The sequence below is a fragment of the Lolium perenne genome, chromosome 5 (genome assembly GCF_019359855.2).
Source record: "Lolium perenne isolate Kyuss_39 chromosome 5, Kyuss_2.0, whole genome shotgun sequence".
NCBI classification, from domain to species: Eukaryota; Viridiplantae; Streptophyta; class Magnoliopsida; order Poales; family Poaceae; genus Lolium; species Lolium perenne.
The window spans coordinates 31,511,602-31,531,563 of NC_067248.2; the positions used below are offsets into that span (position 1 = coordinate 31,511,602).

The 19,962-nt window shown below is 42.2% G+C and overlaps 1 protein-coding gene across 1 annotated transcript; it reads left to right on the forward strand.

The window, feature by feature from the left end:
- Positions 1-12,728: 12,728 nt before the first annotated feature.
- On the forward strand, positions 12,729-17,391 carry LOC127298620 (probable mediator of RNA polymerase II transcription subunit 19b). Its single transcript, XM_051328461.2, has 7 exons — positions 12,729-12,972; positions 14,181-14,248; positions 15,029-15,315; positions 15,403-15,597; positions 15,696-15,755; positions 15,848-15,990; positions 16,908-17,391. The coding sequence occupies exons 2-6, from the start codon at positions 14,218-14,220 to the stop codon at positions 15,890-15,892; spliced, it is 618 nt and encodes a 205-aa protein (XP_051184421.1). The 5' UTR covers positions 12,729-12,972; positions 14,181-14,217; the 3' UTR covers positions 15,893-15,990; positions 16,908-17,391.
- Positions 17,392-19,962: the final 2,571 nt, after the last annotated feature.

Consider the following 19,962-nt stretch of genomic DNA (forward strand, 5'->3'; position numbering starts at 1 on the left):
TATGTAGGAATCAATGCACAGTTCACACAAGTGTTTGCTTCTTGAGGTGGAGAGAAATAGGTGAACTGACTCAACATAAAAGTAAAAGAATAGCCCTTCGCAGAGGGAAGCATCGATTGCTATATTTGTGCTAGAGCTTTGATTTTGAAAACAAGAAACAATTTTGTCAACGGTAGTAATAAAGCATATGTAAATTATATCTTACAAGTTGCAAGCCTCATGCATAGTATACTAATAGTGCCCGCACCTTGTCCTAATTAGCTCGGATTACCTGGATTATCATCGCAATGCACATGTTTTAACCAAGTGTCACAAAGGGGTACCTCTATGCCGCCTGTACAAAGGTCTAAGGAGAAAGCTCGGATCGGATTTCTCGCTATTGATTATTCTCAACTTAGACATCCATACCGGGACAACATAGACAACAGATAATGGACTCCTCTTTTATGCATAAGCATGTAGCAACAATTAATTTTCTCATATGAGATTGAGGATATTTGTCCAAAACTGAAACTTCCACCATGGATCATGGCTTTAGTTAGCGGCCCAATGTTCTTCTCTAACATTATGCAATGCTCTAACCATTTTGGCGGTAAATCTCCCTTACTTCAGACAAGACGAACATGCATAGCAACTCACATGATATTCAACAAAGAGTAGTTGATGGCGTCCCCAGGAACATGGTTATCGCACAACAAGCAACTTAATAAGAGATAAAGTGCATAAGTACATATTCAATACCACAATAGTTTTTAAGCTATTTGTCCCATGAGCTATATATTGCAAAGGTAGAGGATAGAAATTTAAAGGTAGCACTCAAGCAATTTACTTTGGAATGGCGGAGAAATACCATGTAGTAGGTAGGTATGGTGGACACAAATGGCATAGTGGTTGGCTCAAGAATTTTGGATGCATGGGAAGTATTCCCTCTCGATACAAGGTTTAGGCTAGCAAGGTTTATTTGAAACAAACACAAGGATGAAGCGGTGCAGCAAAACTCACATAAAAGACATATTGTAAACATTATAAGACTCTACACCGTCTTCCTTGTTGTTCAAACTCAATACTAGAAATTATCTAGACCTTAGAGAGACCAATTATGCAAACCAAATTTTAGCATGCTCTATGTATTTCTTCATTAATGGGTGCAAAGTATATGATGCAAGAGCTTAAACATAAGCACAACAATTGCCAAGTATCACATTATCCAAGACATTATAGCAATTACTACATGTATCATTTTCCAATTCCAACCATATAACAATTTAACGAAGAAGAAACTTCGCCATGAATACTATGAGTAAAGCCTAAGGACATATTTGTCCATATGCAACAGCGGAGCGTGTCTCTCTCCCACACAATGAATGCTAGGATACATTTTATTCAAACAAAACAAAAACAAAAACAAACAGACGCTCCAAGCAAAGCACATAAGATGTGATGGAATAAAAATATAGTTTCAGGGGAGGAACCTGATAATGTTGTCGATGAAGAAGGGGATGCCTTGGGCATCCCCAAGCTTAGACGCTTGAGTCTTCTTGATATATGCAGGGGTGAACTACCGGGGCATCCCCAAGCTTAGAGCTTTCACTCTCCTTGATCATGTTGTATCATCTCCCTCTCTTGATCCTTGAAAACTTCCTCCACACCAAACTCAAAACAACTCATTAGAGGGTTAGTGCACAATCAAAATTTCACATGTTCAGAGGTGACACAATCATTCTTAACACTTCTGGACATTGCCCAAAGCTACTGGAAGTTAATGGAACAAAGAAATCCATCCAACATAGCAAAAGAAGCAATGCGAATTAAAAGGCAGAATCTATCAAAACAGAACAGTCCGTAAAGACGAATTTTATTGAGGCACCAGACTTGCTCAAATGAAAATGCTCAAATTGAATGAAAGTTGCGTACATATCTGAGGATCACTCACGTAAATTGGCATAATTTTCTGAGGTACCTACAGAGAATTTTGACCAGATTCGTGACAGCAAAGAAATCTGTTTCTGCGCAGTAATCCAAATCTAGTATGAACCTTAGTATCAAAGACTTTACTTGGCACAACAATGAAACAAAACTAAGATAAGGAGAGGTTGCTACAGTAGTAAAAACTTCCAAGACACAAATATAAAACAAAAGTACTGTAGCAAAATAAACACATGGGTTATCTCCCAAGAAGTTCTTTCTTTATAGCCATTAAGATGGGCTCAGCAGTTTTAATGATGCACTCTCAAGAAATAGTATTTGAAGCAAAAGAGAGCATCAAGAGGCAAATTCAAAACACATTTAAGTCTAACATGCTTCCTATGAAAAGGAATCTTGTAAATAAACAAGTTCAAGAATCATAATGCAACAAGCATAGAAAGATAAAACAAGTGTAGCTTCAAAAATTTCAGCACATAGAGAGGTGTTTTAGTAACATGAAAATTTCTACCTCCATATTTTCCTCTCTCATAATAATATCCAGTAGCATCATGAGCAAACTCAACAATATAACTATCACATAAAGCATTCTTATCACGAGTCTCATGCATAAAATTATTACTACCCACATAAGCATAATCAATCATATTAATTGTAGTGGGAACAAATTCAATAGAGTAGCTATCATCAAATATAGAAGGCATATTGTAATCATAATCAAATTTATCCTCCATAACAGGCGGTACCAAAAGACTACTATCATTATAATCATCATAAATAGGAGGCAAAGTATCATCAAAGTAAATTTCCTCCTCAATGCCCGGGGGACTAAAAAGATCATGCTCATTGAAGCCAGCTTCCCCAAGCTTAGAATTTTCCATAGCATTAGCAACAATAGTGTTCAAAGCATTCATATTAATAACATTCCCATTAGCATGCATATAAAGTTCCATGGGTTTTTTAATTCTCTCTTCAAACACATCATGTCCTAATTCAAGATAAAGTTCATAAAGATCTCTCATATTTTTGTTGTTTTCCATTATGCCTAACTAGTGTAAACAAGAAACAAAAATATGCAATTGCAGGATCTAAAGGAAATAGCTTCGAGCACAAACACAATGGCGCCAGAAAAGTACTGTTACCTGGAACCGGAGTATGAGTGCCTTTTACCTTTCCTCCCCGGCAACGGCGTCAGAAAAGTGCTTGATGTCTACGGGAGCTTCTATTCTTGTAGACAGTGTTGGGCCTCCAAGAGCAGAGGTTTGTAGAACAGCAGCAAGTTTCCCTTAAGTGGATCACCCAAGGTTTATCGAACTCAGGGAGGAAGAGGTCAAAGATATCCCTCTCATGCAACCCTGCAACTACGAAGCAAGAAGTCTCTTGTGTCCCCAACACACCTAATAGGTGCACTAGTTCGGCGAAGAGATAGTGAAATACAGGTGGTATGAATAAGTATGAGCAGTAGCAACAGCACCAGAAAAGTGCTTGCTGGCGTGTGGTTGATGGTGGTAATATTGCGGGCAGTAGAGATGCAGTAAAACAGTAAACAAGCAGCGATAGCAGTATTTAGGAACAAGGCCTAGGGATCATACTTTCACTAGTGGACACTCTCAACATTGATCACATAACAGAATAAATAAATAGATGCTAGACTCTACACCCTCTTGTTGGATGATGAACACCACTAACTATGTAGGATTACACGAACCCTCAATGCCGGAGTTAACAAGCTCCACAATATTCGATGTTCATATTTAAATAACCTTAGAGTGCATGACAGATCAACATAACCAAACCAAGTACTAACATAGCATGCACACTGTCACCTTCACGCTACGAAAGGAGGCATAGATCACATCAATACCATCATAGCAATAGTTAACTTCATAATCTACAAGAGATCACAATCATAGCCTACGCCAAGTACTAACACGATGCACACACTGTCACCATTACACCGTGCAGGAGGAATAAACTACTTTAATAACATCACTAGAGTAGCACACAGATAAATTGTGATACAAAACACATTGTAATCATAAAGAGATATAAATAAGCACCTCACTATGCCATTCATAACAGTGAATAAGTATTCTGTGAAATATAGCCTAAGAGACCCACACGGTGCACACACTGTCACCTTTACACACGTGGGACAAGGAGTCTCCGGAGATCACATAAGTAAAATCCACTTGACTAGCATAATGACATCTAGATTACAAGCATCATCATATGAATCTCAATCATGTAAGGCAGCTCATGAGATTATTGTATTGAAGTACATAGGAGAGAGATTAACCACATAGCTACCGGTACAGCCCCTTAGCCTCGATGGAGAACTACTCCCTCCTCATGGGAGACAGCAGCGTTGATGAAGATGGCGGTGGAGATGGCAGCGGTGTCGATGGAGAAGCCTTCCGGGGGCACTTCCCCGTCCCGGCGGCGTGCCGGAACAGAGACTCCTGTCCCCCAGATCTTGGCTTCGCGATGGCGGCGGCTCTGGAAGGTTTCTCGTACCGTGGCTTTTTCGTATCGAAGTTTTAGGTCGAGGGGCTTCTTATAGGCGAAGAGGCGGCGTCAGAAGGTCAACGAGGCGACGACACGCTAGGGGGGCGCGGGCCACCCCCAGGCCGCGCCGGCCTACCATCCGGGTGGCCTGTGGCCCCCCTCTGGCCTCTATCGGGTGTTCTGGATGCTTCCGGGGATTCTAAGATGCTGGGCGTTGATTTCGTCCGATTCCGAGAATATTTCCTTACTAGGATTTCTGAAACCAAAAACAGCAGAAAACAACAACTGGCCCTTCGGCATCTCGTCAATAGGTTAGTTCCAGAAAACACATAAATATGACATAAAGTATGCATAAAACATGTAGATATCATCAATAATGTGGCATGGAACATAAGAAATTATCGATACGTCGGAGACGTATCACTATCCAGCATGCATCTATGACTAAAAAGTCCACCTTCAGGTTATCATCCGAACCCCTTCCAGTATTAAGTTGCAAACAACAGACAATTGCATTAAGTATGGTGCGTAATGTAATCAACAACTACATCCTCGGATATAGCATCGATGTTTTATCCCTAGTGGCAACAGCACATCCACAACCTTAGAACTTTCTGTCACTGTCCCAGATTTAATGGAGGCATGAACCCACTATCGAGCATAAATACTCCCTCTTGGAGTTACTAGCAAAAACTTGGCCAGAGCCCCTACTAATAACGGAGAGCATGCAAGATCATAAACAACACATAGGTAATAGATTGATAATCAACATAACATAGTATTCTCTATCCATCGGATCCCAACAAACACAACATATAGCATTACAGATAGATGATCTTGATCATGTTAGGCAGCTCACAAGACCCGACAATGAAGCACAATTAGGAGAAGACGACCATCTAGCTACTGCTATGGACCCATAGTCCAGGGGTGAACTACTCACTCATCACTCCGGAGGCGACCATGGCGGTGAAGAGTCCTCTGGGAGATGATTCCCCTCTCCGGCAGGGTGCCGGAGGCGATCTCCTGAATCCCCCGAGATGGGATTGGCGGCGGCGGCGTCTCTGGAAGGTTTTCCGTATCGTGGCTCTCGGTACTGGGGGTTTCGCGACGAAGGCTTTAAGTAGGCGGAGGAGATAGGTCAGGGGGCCTGACAGGGGGGCCACACACTAGGGCGGCGCGGGCCCCCCCTTGGCCGTGCCGCCTTAGTGTGTCGGCGCCCCGTGGCCCCACTTCATGACTCCTTCGGTCTTCTGGAAGCTTCGTGTGAAAATAGGCCCCTGGGCGTTGATTTCGTCCAATTCCGAGAATATTTCCTTACTAGGATTTCTGAAACCAAAAACAGCAGAAAACAGCAAATGACTCTTCGGCATCTCGTTAATAGGTTAGTGCCGGAAAATGCATAAATATGACATAAAGTATGCATAAAACATGTAGATATCATCAATAATGTGGCATGGAACATAAGAAATTATCGATACGTCGGAGACGTATCATGAAGAGGAGGGGAAAGGGGAATGGGTTCTTGTAAGGTGTATAATAATCTCAGAAATTTTTTGTCAATATTTTTTTTACCTCAGACATTATGTTCTCCACCGCAGTCATGCAACGAACCCTGCCTTCCCTCCTAGGCGCAGCACGGTGTGTGGTTTGTCTCGCACTTGCACCACCGCACACTTAATGCAACATAATGTCCTCAATGACCCGGGTGTGGTACGCTTTCTGTTGGGCCAATCAAGACATGGTTGGTTGTTAGCATGGCGCTTCCCGGATCGTAGTTACGTGTGCTCCAGGAAAAATCCATCGCAGTCATGTGACAACCCTTGTCTTACTGTGCACATGTGCAATGTTGTGTATGGCTTGCCTTCTCTTGCAACGCCACATACTTGGTGCAATAGGATGTTCGGGTGTGTTTTCCACTATGCTAAGACAATCACTAGCTGTTTGCGTTGCACTGCCCGGATCATAGCTGTGCGTGCTCCAAGAAATATCCATCAATATGACTGCGTCCTTTATGGATCTGGCGATCGATGGCCCGAGACTACCATGGGCGACAACGGCAAGGGTGCTGCGACGGCGATGACTGTTCCGATCAATACGTATGTGCACCCCATCTGATTATTTGTATTAGCACTTGCTCTACATGCATGCAGACCTGCTAAATGTGATTAAAATCACCCAGAAATTAAATTGATTAACAACCCACCACCACGAATTCACCCAGGCATCCATCATCTATGGCGGATTTAACAATTTGTCACACTTATTTTCACAATTTTCCACACCCTATGTCTATGTGGTCATTTGGCAAAATAATCTTTTTGAAACTCATCATATATTAAGCTAGCAAGCCGCCTCATTAAAAACCTTCCAGTCCCCTTAGGTACCCTGGTAAGGAAAAGAGTGCGTCTGAAACTTGCCGCCACAAATCAAAGTTTGGTTACATCATTTAACAGCTTATCTAAGAGGGACCTAGGGGGATCATCGTTCCAAGTACAAGAGCTTTTACTATCAAAACTATGACGAGCTAACTCATGAGCCACTTGATTTGCTTCTCTTGGACAGAACTTGAAGGAAACTTCACCGATGGATACCACTTTGTCAACACAATCAGCAAATATAGCTGAACACTCATTCCACCAGCGTTGTTCCCCCGAGCAGGCTTGGATTGTTTCTAGGGAATCCGATTCTGCAATTAGCCGAGCACATCCCAAAGATTCTGCAAGGCTTAAACCCTCACGCATAGCCACCGCCTCCCCCATTGCAGCTGACGCCACATGTGATAATAACATAGTTTTTCCTGCTACAAATCTTCCTTCATAGTCACGAATCACCGCCCCTATCGCTCCCGCTTTTTCTTCCACATGAAATGATGCATCAACATTAAGCTTCATAGTACGGGCTTCTGGTCTCGACCAAGTAGCTTCCCCGCCCTGGCCTAACCTTGACTGCCGAGTACCTGCGTGGGCAGTAATGGAAAGTATGGATAACTTACACTTGTATGTCGGTGGAACCGCTTCATTGTGCGTCCGTCTCCTTCTAATCCACCATAAATACCAGGCTGTAACCATGATGGTCTCCTTGAGTTTAACTGTATTTACTCCTGGAACATTGGCATCAGATGCTCGAATTAGATGCTCTAGGACAGCCGGACCTGATCTGTCCACGGATATGGCGTCATCTATTATGCGGTCCAGTCCAAGGCTTTGCCAAATCTCCTTAGCAGCTTGACATGTGAAGACCAGATGTAGGACATCCTCTGGCCCCGAATGGCAAACTGGGCATTCACCACTAGTGCCAACATGTCTGTTCACCAAAATGCTCTTAAGAGGAAGAATACCATGCAAAGATCTCCAAATAAAGATTTTAACCTTCCCAGGAATCTGTAGTTTCCATAAAGTGCGCCATACAGGGTTCATGGCCGAAGTTCCAGGCAGAGACAGACCAGAAGCAACCCCACGGAATTGGAATTTCCACTGTGCATGATATGCCGATCTGACAGTGTAAAAACCTTGTTTTGTTAGCGCCCAGCCAATGAAATCCGTGAACCCTTGTGGGCTGAGAGGAATTTGCAAAATGCGACCAACATCCACCGCATTGAAAATCGAGTGTAAGAGATTCACATCCCACTGTCCAGAAAGTGGGTTAATCAACTGAGAGACTTTGGTCAGTAAAGTAGTTCCCCTCCCCGAGGTCACCATTCTGTTTGGGCTAGACTGTATCCAAGGGTCCGTCCAAATATTGATGCTCTCACCGTCCCCCACTCGCCAAATATATCCTCTTTTAAAGGTTGCTAGGCTGGCCACAATGCTTTGCCATGTGAACGAGGATCCCGCTTTCGGTCCCGCCTTAAGGATATCTCCTTGGGGATAATATTTTGCCCGAAGGACTTGAGCACATAGAGAATTAGGTTCATTAACTAGCCTCCACACCTGCTTAGCCAACATAGCCAGATTGAAAGACTGGAAGTCTCTAAATCTTCATTTTTTGGGAAACATAATTTCCACCAAGCGAACCAGTGCATTTTGTTGCTATTTTCATCATCCCCCCACCAGAACTTTGCAATTGCATCCATCATACTCTTACAAATACCCTTGGGAATAAGGAACACAGACATTGCATAAACTAGGATTGCTTGAGCTATGGCCTTTAACAGAATTTCCTTTCCTTTGGTTGATAATTGTTTTTTTCCTTCCACCCATTAATCCGTTGTATAATTCTTTCAATAAAATGTTTAAAACAGTCGCTTCTACCAGCTCCCACCAAAGCAGGAAGTCCCAGATACTTGTCAGATAAAGCTTCTGTATCTATGTGTAACACCTCACAAATCTCTGATCTTAAGATGACATGGGTATTAGGAGAAAAGAAAATACTAGATTTTGCCAAACTCACCAATTGTCCTGAATTAGCACAGTAGATATCTAGAACTTGCTGTAGAGAAGTTGCATTAGTCATATCCGCTCTCATGAGAATAAGGGAATCATCAGCAAATAAAAGGTGTGAAACTGACGGTGCATTTCTGCACACCCGTATCCCATCGATGCCACCAACTTCCTCTTCATACAACAACAGACTAAAGAGACCTTCAGCACACAACAGAAACAAATAAGGAGAAAGAGGATCTCCCTGGCGGAGACCTCTAGTAGGGACAAACATCTCTGTCTCTTCAGAATTGAAGCGAACCTGATATCTGACCGACTTGACACAAGCCATCATCTGTGTAATCCACCTCTCATCAAAACCCATTTTCCTCATCATATTCTCCAAGAAAATCCATTCCACGCGATCATAAGCTTTATGCATGTCCAACTTGACTGCGCAAGATCCTATCTTCCCATTCTTTTTATTTTTGATAGAATGAATACTCTCATACGCCACCAACACATTATCAGTAATTAGCCTTCCTGGGACAAAAGCACTCTACATTGGGGAAATCACCTCAGGTAAAATAGCCTTCAGAGGATGGTTAGCATTTTTGACAAAATTTTATAGATCACATTGCATAAACTAATAGGACGGAATTGAGTTATGAATTCTGGATCATCAATCTTTGGTATCAGGACAACCGTTGTATCATTCCATCCTTCTGCAATTATACCCGAGTTAAGGGCTTGTAGAACTTCCGTAGTTATTTCATCACCACATATATCCCAGAATTTTTTATAAAAAACGGCATGAATACCGTCGGGGCCAGGGGCTTTAAAATCTCCAATGCTGAATGCAGCCTTCTTAACATCCTCCGGAGTGAATGGCGCAACAAGCATCGCATTCATTTCAGTAGTCATCCGGGGTTGCACTTTTTCCAGAAGTATTGGGTCTGTATCCTGAACTTCAGAAGTAAACAGTTCAGAGAAATAATCAAAGACTAGGGGTTTTAACTGATCCGTACCTTCCACCCAAATGTTTGAACTATTTTTTAGTCGCTTAATATAATTCTTCTTCCTTCTAGCTGTGGCAAAATTATGGAAAAATGAGGTATTCCGATCCCCAAACTTTAACCAGTTCGCACTCGTGATCTTTGCAACCAATGGATTTCATCTTGCTCTAAGAGGAGCTCAATCAATTCAGCCAATTCTTTTGCTTTAGCTTCGTTCTCATCCGATATAACTCCGGACACCACCTTTTCAAAATCACGTTGGGCCTTCCTGAGGCGTTTCTTGGGTCTCCTTAGGACTGTTTGATCCCATTCATGAAGAGCTCGATGCATGGAAGAAAGTTTCCCAAGAACTCCCCCGTCTGACATTGATGAAGCATCCTGCCAGGCCCTCTGTACCACCTCACGGAATTTTTTTTCATGGAGCCAACGGGCTTCAAATCTTCTTGGACCAGTACCTTGCGATGCAATTCCGGCTTGGAAGTCAGTATCAAGAAGGAGAGCTCTGTGATCAGATTTGCAATAATCCAGATGTTGTAACTTTGCTACAGGGAACATTAAAGACCAGGCATTATTTGCCACTGCCCGATCTAGCCTCTCTCGGATTCGTCCTCTCTTCCATGTGAAACAATCTCTCGAAAAACCCAAATCCTCTAAATTACAGTCAGATAAGCAGTCACGAAAAGCTTGCATAAAATGTTGTGGTGTTGCCGCCTTCCTTCTCATGAGAATACATAATTTCATTCAAATCTCCAATTACTAGCCAGGGCAAGTTGTGCTGACCGTTAAGCTCTCTTAATTTGTCCCAAGTTTTATATTTATCTTGCCATCGGGGTTCACCATACATACCAGTAAGCCTCCATTCGCTGCCTCCACCTTCAATCACCTTCACATCAATATAGTTTGGCGCTGAAAATAATTGCTGAATATTAACCTCTCGCTTCCACAAAAGCATAGCACCTCCACTTCTACCATTGCTAGGATTTACAATTTTAGAGTCCATACGTAGTCTTCTTCTAAGACAATCAGCCGGGTAGTCATCAAGATGAGTCTCCGATAAAAACATTACCTGGGGATCATATCGCTTCCTAATATCAGAAAGCGCGCGAACTGTCGGGTCATTCCCCCAGACCCTGACAGTTCAAAGATAGAGTTTTCATTGCGACCGGACGAGCTCCTCTCGGGAACTCGCCGATCCTATTGAGGAGGAGTCAGCTCCATCCTTCTTTGTGCGTTTCGGTTTATTGTTGATTACTTCATCTCCCCGCTCTTCACCCATACTCTCCAATGGGGGCTCAGTTTCTTCCATCAAGGCAGTTGCGTTAGTGCCCTCCCTGGACCCATTGTTTCCAGTATCAGTAGGATTCATCTCCTCGGCAAATTTGTCAGTCAAGTTTCTCTTTGTTCCCGCAGCCGTATTGTCTACATTATCGATCTCCATATCCCTCGCTTTTAGCGGGCTAGTAGCTGTTTCTTTTAGAGAGGGATCAAGAACAACCGTATTATCTATCAGAGGTAAAGCATTATGTCTCCAACTTGTATTTTGATTAGTTGCTCGTCCCATACCGTTCATACCTCGACCACCACCACGAGTCTCGGAAAACCGAAACCCCCTACCTCCCCTGCCACCACCACGAGGAGCAGATCCTCCCCGCCCATGCCAGGTTTCCCAGTCCGCCTTAAGCCAATCACCCCACTTCAGCTCTTCTTCTGTATACTCACCCGTGCCACACTCCAAATGTGAGTGTCCAATAAAACCACAGGCACCGCAAAACCTTGGCATTTTCTCGTATTTCAATTGGAAGATCTCTCTTCTGCCCTCCCTACTCATGGATACAAATCTCTCCAGAACCTTACGAACATCCAATCTAACCTTAACACGAACAAAGTTTCCTGCCCCCTGTACGTCTGTCTGAATCTCCACTACTTAGCCAACCTTTCTTTCTATCAGATTTGTGATCAACGCTTCATTACGGTAACCCACTTGTAGCTTCTGAATTTGCACATATGTAGTGAAGTAGTTCAAATCAGTCAGGTCTGGATCTGATACACCATCGTATGGTTCGATGCATACGATAGATTGCCGAAACAGCCAGGGACCTCCTTTCTCAACTTTTATCCAGTCTCCAAGGCAAGAGCATTGTACTGTAAAGAGATTGCCTTCAATGTGCTGAAACTTAATCTCTTTCGCAGGACTCCAAGCCACCCGCATGTGTTGCTCAAAAGTTGAGAAACTAAAATAATTGGTTGTATGAACCCTAACAAGCGCCATCCACTTCATCAATTCCTTTGGAGCACCCTCAACTTCCTCAAACACCAGATCGTCAAAGTCATCTTCACCGATCCCCAACCTATGCAGCATATCATTGATTCCTTCCTCTTTCTTTTTGCTTGATCCGCACGTCCAATTACTCGAGCTTTCCGCCGCCGCCGCCATGGACAGCCTTTGCCCCAAACCCTACAAGGAACAGGGCCAGAGCGAGAACAAACGGAGCAACCCCGTACAGAATTCCAGCGCTCGCAGACCTAAAGCAGAAGGTAACGGGAAGAACTCCAATTGACGATCAGAGATCGGAATTGGAGGCTGGGAACCCTAGTCGCCCTGGTTTTCGCCAGAGCGCTAGGTCACGAAACGTTTTTCCCCCATTTGGCAAAATAATCTAATTTGAGAGAAGAGTGTAGCAAATCATCAAATTTCCTGGTAATCTAGCAAAGGAAACCCCCGTTCATTTTCCCTCCTACTATTATTGCCAAGCACGCTGTGAGTGAGAGATTAGGTGACAAGGTCTAAATCATGAGCACACAAATTAGAGGATCCAACGGCGGGGCGACCACTGTTCGGACCTGGGAGACACGAGGCCGACGCGGCCCGCCCGAGTCCGGTTTCGGTCACGCCCAACATATGATGCCCTCCCCTCGCGCACCGCTCCTCCCCGATTTCCGTTCGACACACAGCCAGCCCTCGCGCACCTCGCTTCGCCCTCGCGTCCATCGGCGAACGCCTCCACCGCCGGCGACTGCCCCCATCTCCTCCGACCAGCCGCCCCACGCCGCCAGATCGTCGACCGCCCCGCCATCCCCGCCCCGCCCCCGCCCGGCCCCGGCAGATCTGCGGCGGGCGGGCCCCACCCTACCCACCGCCCGCCGGCCCTCCCTAGCCAGCCACGGTGAGTTCCTCGCCCGCTCCTTCCTCGCGCGCCGCCGCCGCCCCGGAATTCCGGTCGGCGGCTAGGCCCAAGTGAACCGAGCGTGAGTGGAGTGGACTCTGGTTCCGAACCCTAGACTAGACTAGATTGCCCTGTTAGCTTCGGACTGGTTGGCTGATACTATCTGTTTTGATGGATTTTAAACCGTGAGTATCCTTTCGGACGCTAGTTTGCCATGCTGCTTGCTTCCGGCAATCATGTCCAGGGCACGCCCTCCGTGTTTCCAGCCTAGTTGTTTCGGGTTAGAATATACATTTGGGTTAACAGATTAGGGCATGGTTGAGCTCTACCTAGGTATACACTATATAACGACACGCTTTACTCGTTTCGTACTTGAATTCATAACTAGTCATTTTCTATTAAGGATTTATATGGTAACCTAGTTTGAGTGTTAGTGCCGAAATATCAAGTAATGTTGAGCTGGAGCTCATGCGTCGAAGTTTATCGTCACACACAGATCAGTTGAATCCTGGGATATTATACTACATAGCGTTTGTGTCTCCTGAGCTCGAGCTAGATATGTTTTGGTGGCACACGTTGGGTCCCTTTTCTTGTTTAATTTTGCGGTATCGAAGTTGGCCCAGTTACCGCTTCATGCACGGACAACAAAGTATCATCCGATAACTTTAGCGAGAGTCCTTCATTTGCCTCTGTTAGCATTGCCCTGGACATACCGACCTTCTTACTGTTTGGAAAAAAATCAGTGTGGCATAATTTGCAACAATTGTACAGATACGTGCAGCTTTTAATGGCAGTGCAAAAAATGTCATAGGAGAACCAATGCCATAAGCATATAAAACCATGTAACTTGCTCTTCACTTTTTGTACTTTACCAGTATGGAGTGCGAAATACTAAGGTTTATGTTCCATAAGGTGATAATATTTTGTGCACACGTATTCCAGAGTTGGTCTACTCTAGCTGACTGTACACTGTTCATCTATATTCATGTGGGGACTTGACTGAAGTTGAACTTGTTGGACTGTGGCTAAATCTGTAGACACATACTAGACAGTATTTATGTGGGAGGTTCGATTGATTTATTTTCATTAGATAGTATGCTTTTGGAAAATGGAATCAGTAGCTGGTATCAGTTCAGTCGTGCTGTTTATTACATCATACTGAGAACAATTACCTTCATCGTTGAACATATTGTCGAATTGAATTTCAGGTCAAGATGAATTGCGCATAGATCAAGCTTCAGTCTGATGGATTCTGACGACAAGAAGTTTGGCAAAGGTACTGCTTTTGTAAACATGCAGAAAAGTAGAACTGGCTAGCATGTTTTTCTAGGGAACTGATACCAGCTATTGATTTCAAAATAAATTTCTCCCTTATTTAAAGATGAAGCCATTAGGGTGGGTGGGGTGTGGGGGTATCCTCTGCTTTACTGAAGGATGTAACCGACATTCATCTAGGGAACTTTGCCTCTCTAATATTTTAGTTGATTTTCTTTGATATGTAATGTCATGTTGTCATAACTATTTGTGTATTGTTATCTGATATTCCCTTTGGTCCTTTTTGTAAGGTGTCTTTTAACTGCCCAAATTCAAGTTTTGACCAACAGTTAATGCAATAGTATGTGGGTTACTGGGCTATGCTACACAAAATTCATACCATTGGACCTGTATCAAAAAGCACTTATGATTATTATCTTGTAGCCATTGGAAGAATATTTTACAACAAAATTACATTCGATTTTCAAACTTGGACAGTCAAACTACCTCCCACATTTGATAGCTTCTCCAAGTGCCTGAAGTGTTATGCAGCATCCCTGGAATTGCCAAAATTTCAACATGTTGACATTTTACTGGTCAACCATTGGACAATATTATTTCCTGTTGTGCCCCAGAATAAGCTCGTAATATTTGTGACCCTACCAGTGCAATAAGTGCCCATTGTAACTTGTCATCATGGATGAATTTTCCTGGCATGGTTCTTGATGTACATGCTTCTCCGAAGTTCAAACCCTGGTAATTTGCAATGCTGGCGGTCTGTGATACGACTTTTCTTTTTCAGGACCTAGGGAGCTCACAGGTGCTGTTGATTTAATAAGCCAGTACAAACTGCAGCCTCACCATGATTTCTTTTGCAAGAGGCCTTTGCCACTAGCAATCTCAGATACACATTATCTTCACAATGTTGTGGGGGACACTGAAATTCGAAAAGGAGAAGGAATGGAGCTAGATCAACTTGTTCAGAATGCATATTTAAGAGATAAGCCTGCTTATATTCAGCCCTTTGATATGGAAACACTAGGGCAAGCGTTTCAGCTGCGAGAAACCACCCCAGTAGATTTACCCTCAGTAAGATCATTTTTATCACCCCACTTCCTTTATGGTGTTACTGTATTTTCTTATCTTATTATTCACATTCGAAACCAAAATCAACAGGCTGAAAAAGGTATACCGACTATCTCGGGCAAGTCAAAAAGTGAGTCCAAGGACAAAGAGAAGAAACATAAAAAGCACAAAGACAGAGATAAGGACAGGGAGCATAAGAAGCACAAACATCGACATAAGGATCGGTCTAAAGACAAAGATAAGGACAAGGATAAGAAAAAGGATAAAAGTGGGCATCATGAGAAGGTTGGTCCATTTTCTGTATGCTCAAAACTTCAGTATTTTCAAGTCTTACTCATCACTCAACTATACTTTATGTTGTACAATGTCTTCAAATTGTTTAGAAGAGAAAGCATGAGGGAATGGAGGATTCGGCAGATGTGCATAAGCACAAAAAGAGCAAGGTAGCATATGATCATTGTTTCCTTCCTGGTATAATATTTTTTTTCCCTCACAGTGCATTTGTTACCTTGTTAACATTATTTATCTATGGCAGCATAAGAGTTCCAAAACTGACGAGCTGGCTAATGGACTTAGTTAGCTACACTTTTCTTCTTACTTCTATTGTCAATCCATGCCATATATTGTTAAAAGGAGGCTCACAAGGTTTCTGTCATCAGACGCACCTGCAGATTAATGGTACATGCTTCTTGGAACTTTTAGTTGCTGCCGGGTTAAAAAAATCCCCTTGTACTTTTGTTGGCTCTAGTGGACCATGGATTTGATAGAGTGATTATATTGTTTTGGTTTCCTTAATTGTTGTGTATTTTGGTGAAACATTGGAGCTCAAAATATTTCATGTAGAGGTGCATCGTTAGTTTGTGTCCTTTAAGACAATGTATCATGTTTCTTTTCGAGACTAGGCAATGAATAAATTGACCTTAGGCGGGTTATTAGTTAGTGAAGAGAATATGATCTTCTGCATTTTGTCTGGCTTTCCAAATATTAGTCTCATTTTACTTTTATCTGCATGTCAGTAGTATGTGATGTTAGGCTCGGCTGATTGTCTCTCTTCAGTGTCACTTAATAAATACAGTTAAATATTCCATTGGATGAGCATCTCTAGTAAAATTAGTTTTATCAATCATGATGCCCCCGTTGACTTAATATTATACTCCCTCCAGTTCATATTAATTGACTCAAATATGGATGTATCTAGACATATTTTAGTTTTAGATACATCCATATTGAAGTCAATTAATATGAATCAGAGGGAGTATATGAAACATGATCTGGTTAGGTCTGACTTGCATCATAATGTAGTCGTATGTTTCATTTACGTCACACCTAGACAATAATACAGTGGTTTACTGGATCTTAATGAATTATGCTGAAAAAGTATTTGCAGTTCACTGAGTGATGTTTCTTTCGAAATCATCTTGTGTCATTTGCAGCTCTTGTATAACCATTGCTATATTATTAGTTAAATATGATATGATGAACACTGCAATATGAACATAAATATTGTATCTGAGAACATTTTCAAGTAGTCTTTTATTTGCATCTGTTGTGATATTCCAGAGTATCTAATTCTTACATTTATGTGGATGATGCAGATATCATGAATGGCTATTTCTTTGAAGATGCTTAAGATGGAGGCCTTACCTGCCGCTAATTATGTTGTTTTTGCAGTGTGGATCCTTGTGAAAATGTAACTTGAAACAAAGGGGCAAACCCATTGTATTTTGCAACTTGTTGTCCCTCACTGACTAAACTGGTTGCCTTGTAGGAACAATCAGATAGGACTTTTTATGAGTTTTTTTTTTTTTAAGATTAGGACATCTTGGTAGGTGTTTTTAATGAGATAATTGTTTGTAGACTAGGAGCAGTTCACCATTTCAATTAGTTAGGACTTCTGAGATATTTTTATAGATCAGGACATCTAGGTAGGTGTTTCAAATGAGATGTTTATTTGAGACTAGGAATTGAGTGCGGAGATCGTTGATGTAGCATGAGATAGTGGTGGAAGGATACTTGTATGATCTGAAAATGTAGCTGTGCTGCTCTTGCTGATAGGGGAATCAATCAATTCACCTCCTATATGTAATCGTGAAACAAACGAATTGAGTGCGGAGACCTTTACATATTTGAACGGTCAAGAATGAGTTGACAAATTAACCAATGCGTTATGGCTGATTGGCATGTATCCATGGTTTGAAACCAAGGTGGCCAACGAAGTCATTAGCTCTAGCAAACAATTAATGTCAGAAACTAGTGATTGTGTGTGCCTTGACTTATAAAAGAGTACAAATATTTCAAGCCTATGAATTTTAAAACACAGTAGAACATGGAGTATGATAATAATAAGGTGTATGGTTTCTGGCGCAGAAATTGAAAAACTCAAGTGAAGGGAACTTGCACCATTTTGGGCTGGAGTACACATAGACAATTGAGAAAATAGAAGTTTGCATATGATAGAAAGACGTAATCAAATCTTTTAAAACTATACACCTTATACTAGGAATAGAGTGAGTATGGACTAAAGTAAGTTAAAAACAGAGCAATAAACAGACCACAATTTTGCTTGTCTAAAACAATTGTTTCTAGAAGTTGATTCATATGAATGGTGTGTACAAATACAATACATGTGGTTATGACCATATCTTGACGTTACAAGTCGTACACGATGGTTAGAATGGTGCATTGAGATTGTTAGATACAAGTGGTCCGACTTTCCATTGCGCTTGGATCATATCAAGTATGCCGCTATGGATGTTCACCTCGGCTTCGAGATAGCTAGGAGGCACTAACATCTAGTTGGCTACAATAGAATTAGGGACCGACTCAATATATAGATGATGTAATGGACCTTCGATTCTTCTATGTAATGAAGTTAATTATATATTTTGACTGAATTATGAACATTGTTTTTATATTTGCAATGTATGCATTGTTTTACTTTCTTCTAATGTAGAACTACATTGTACATCTCGCAGCACAAATGTGCGTGATGTCCTACAGAAGGTAAGCACTATATTGTACATCACACATGTTTTTCTTCTAAAAAACCATGTGCTATGTAGTATGTACTACAGAATATTATCACAACATTGTACATCACACATATTCTGCATTTTATGATCGTGTGTGATATGCATCATTTCATTTAGCACTTTCAGGTTTATGTAGTGAAAGTATTATAGATTTACAAACCATCATATTGGTTATAAACTATAAATAATTTGAACAAAGATAGCTACAAAGTATCATTTTGTAACACATGTTCCCCACGATTTTCTGTCGCTTTCTCCGTGTGTAGCTGTGGTATAACGTAAATAGCCAGTCCTGACTAAAGTATGTGTTATGTTGGCCCGTCTTGTCGGACAGTCATAACGCTTCCCGCTCTTGCATAAATTAGGACCAACATTTTCCTTATCCAGTATCACTCCACTCCACATACCACAAGCGCCTCCTTTTTTAGAACCACTTAGACGACGAAGTCCTCGGAAAAGCATAGTGGTTCATGTTCGGCCATGAGAGGTTGCGGCGGGGTAGGGTTGATGGCCACAACCGGTTGATTCTCAACTGTTTTTCGGAGTCGATGGTATATCCCAAGCGATACTTTCGTCGCCAGTTTCGGAGGGGAACGGAGTTGTTCAAGTACATGAGTCGATGAAGTTGCATGCCACCTTCTTTGAGAAAAGGAGGAATTCCATTGCATATCTTGGACATAGCACATTCCAGAAGGTGACCGCTGCATTACGCATGATGCATAGGTAATGCCGGAGTGTGGTGAGAGACAAGCCATCAAGTGTCAAGCGCTTTGTTGTTGCTATGGCTGAGGTGTTTGGTCTGGAGTACTTGAGAGCTTCCAATGTTCAAGACATGGCTAGACTTTTGGCGATCTCAACACCGCATGTGCTTTTCCAGGCATTTTTGCCTCCATTGATTGCATGCACTAGAGGTGGAAGAACTATCTTGCGGCATGAGATTGATAGTTCAAAGGATAGAAGACGGACTGTACCATCATTCTTGAAGCCGTGGCCGACCAGGAGACGTGGATTTAGATTGCAATTTTTGAGGTAGTGGAGGCATCAATCTGGCATGGTTTGGCCTCCGCCACACCTCAAAAATTTCCAATTTCACCATATATATGTGTTGGCACGCACGAAAGCTTCAACTTCAATATTGTTGTGCACATGGCTACTTGGGTTGGCCATACCTCACAAAAATTGCTGCCTCCGCTACTGGCACTAGGGGTGGTGTCCTATTTCACATCATCTGTTGGAGCACATAGTACACTATTTTACATCAACTGAAATTGCAGAACTTTTTTTGGTACCCTAAAAACCGAAAATACACAAAACAAGTGATTTCAAAATTGCATTTTGGTGCTTTAGTTTACATTACCCGTTAGAGATGCTCTAATATGAGGGACTAGATATAACAGAATGCCAATTTAGCTCTATGTCCGATCAACTATGCGGTACATATATGATCAGTCATTAATCACAAAACATATTGTGTTCTGCACCATGCAAGAATTATAAAATTTGTTAATTTTTTTATACAAAATAAGTCTATTTAAATAGAAAGCGATTGCCTAGAATAATTTCCCCTGAGACTAGCTTGCTCCAATACCACCAAATCATTACCCTGGCGACAGAGAGG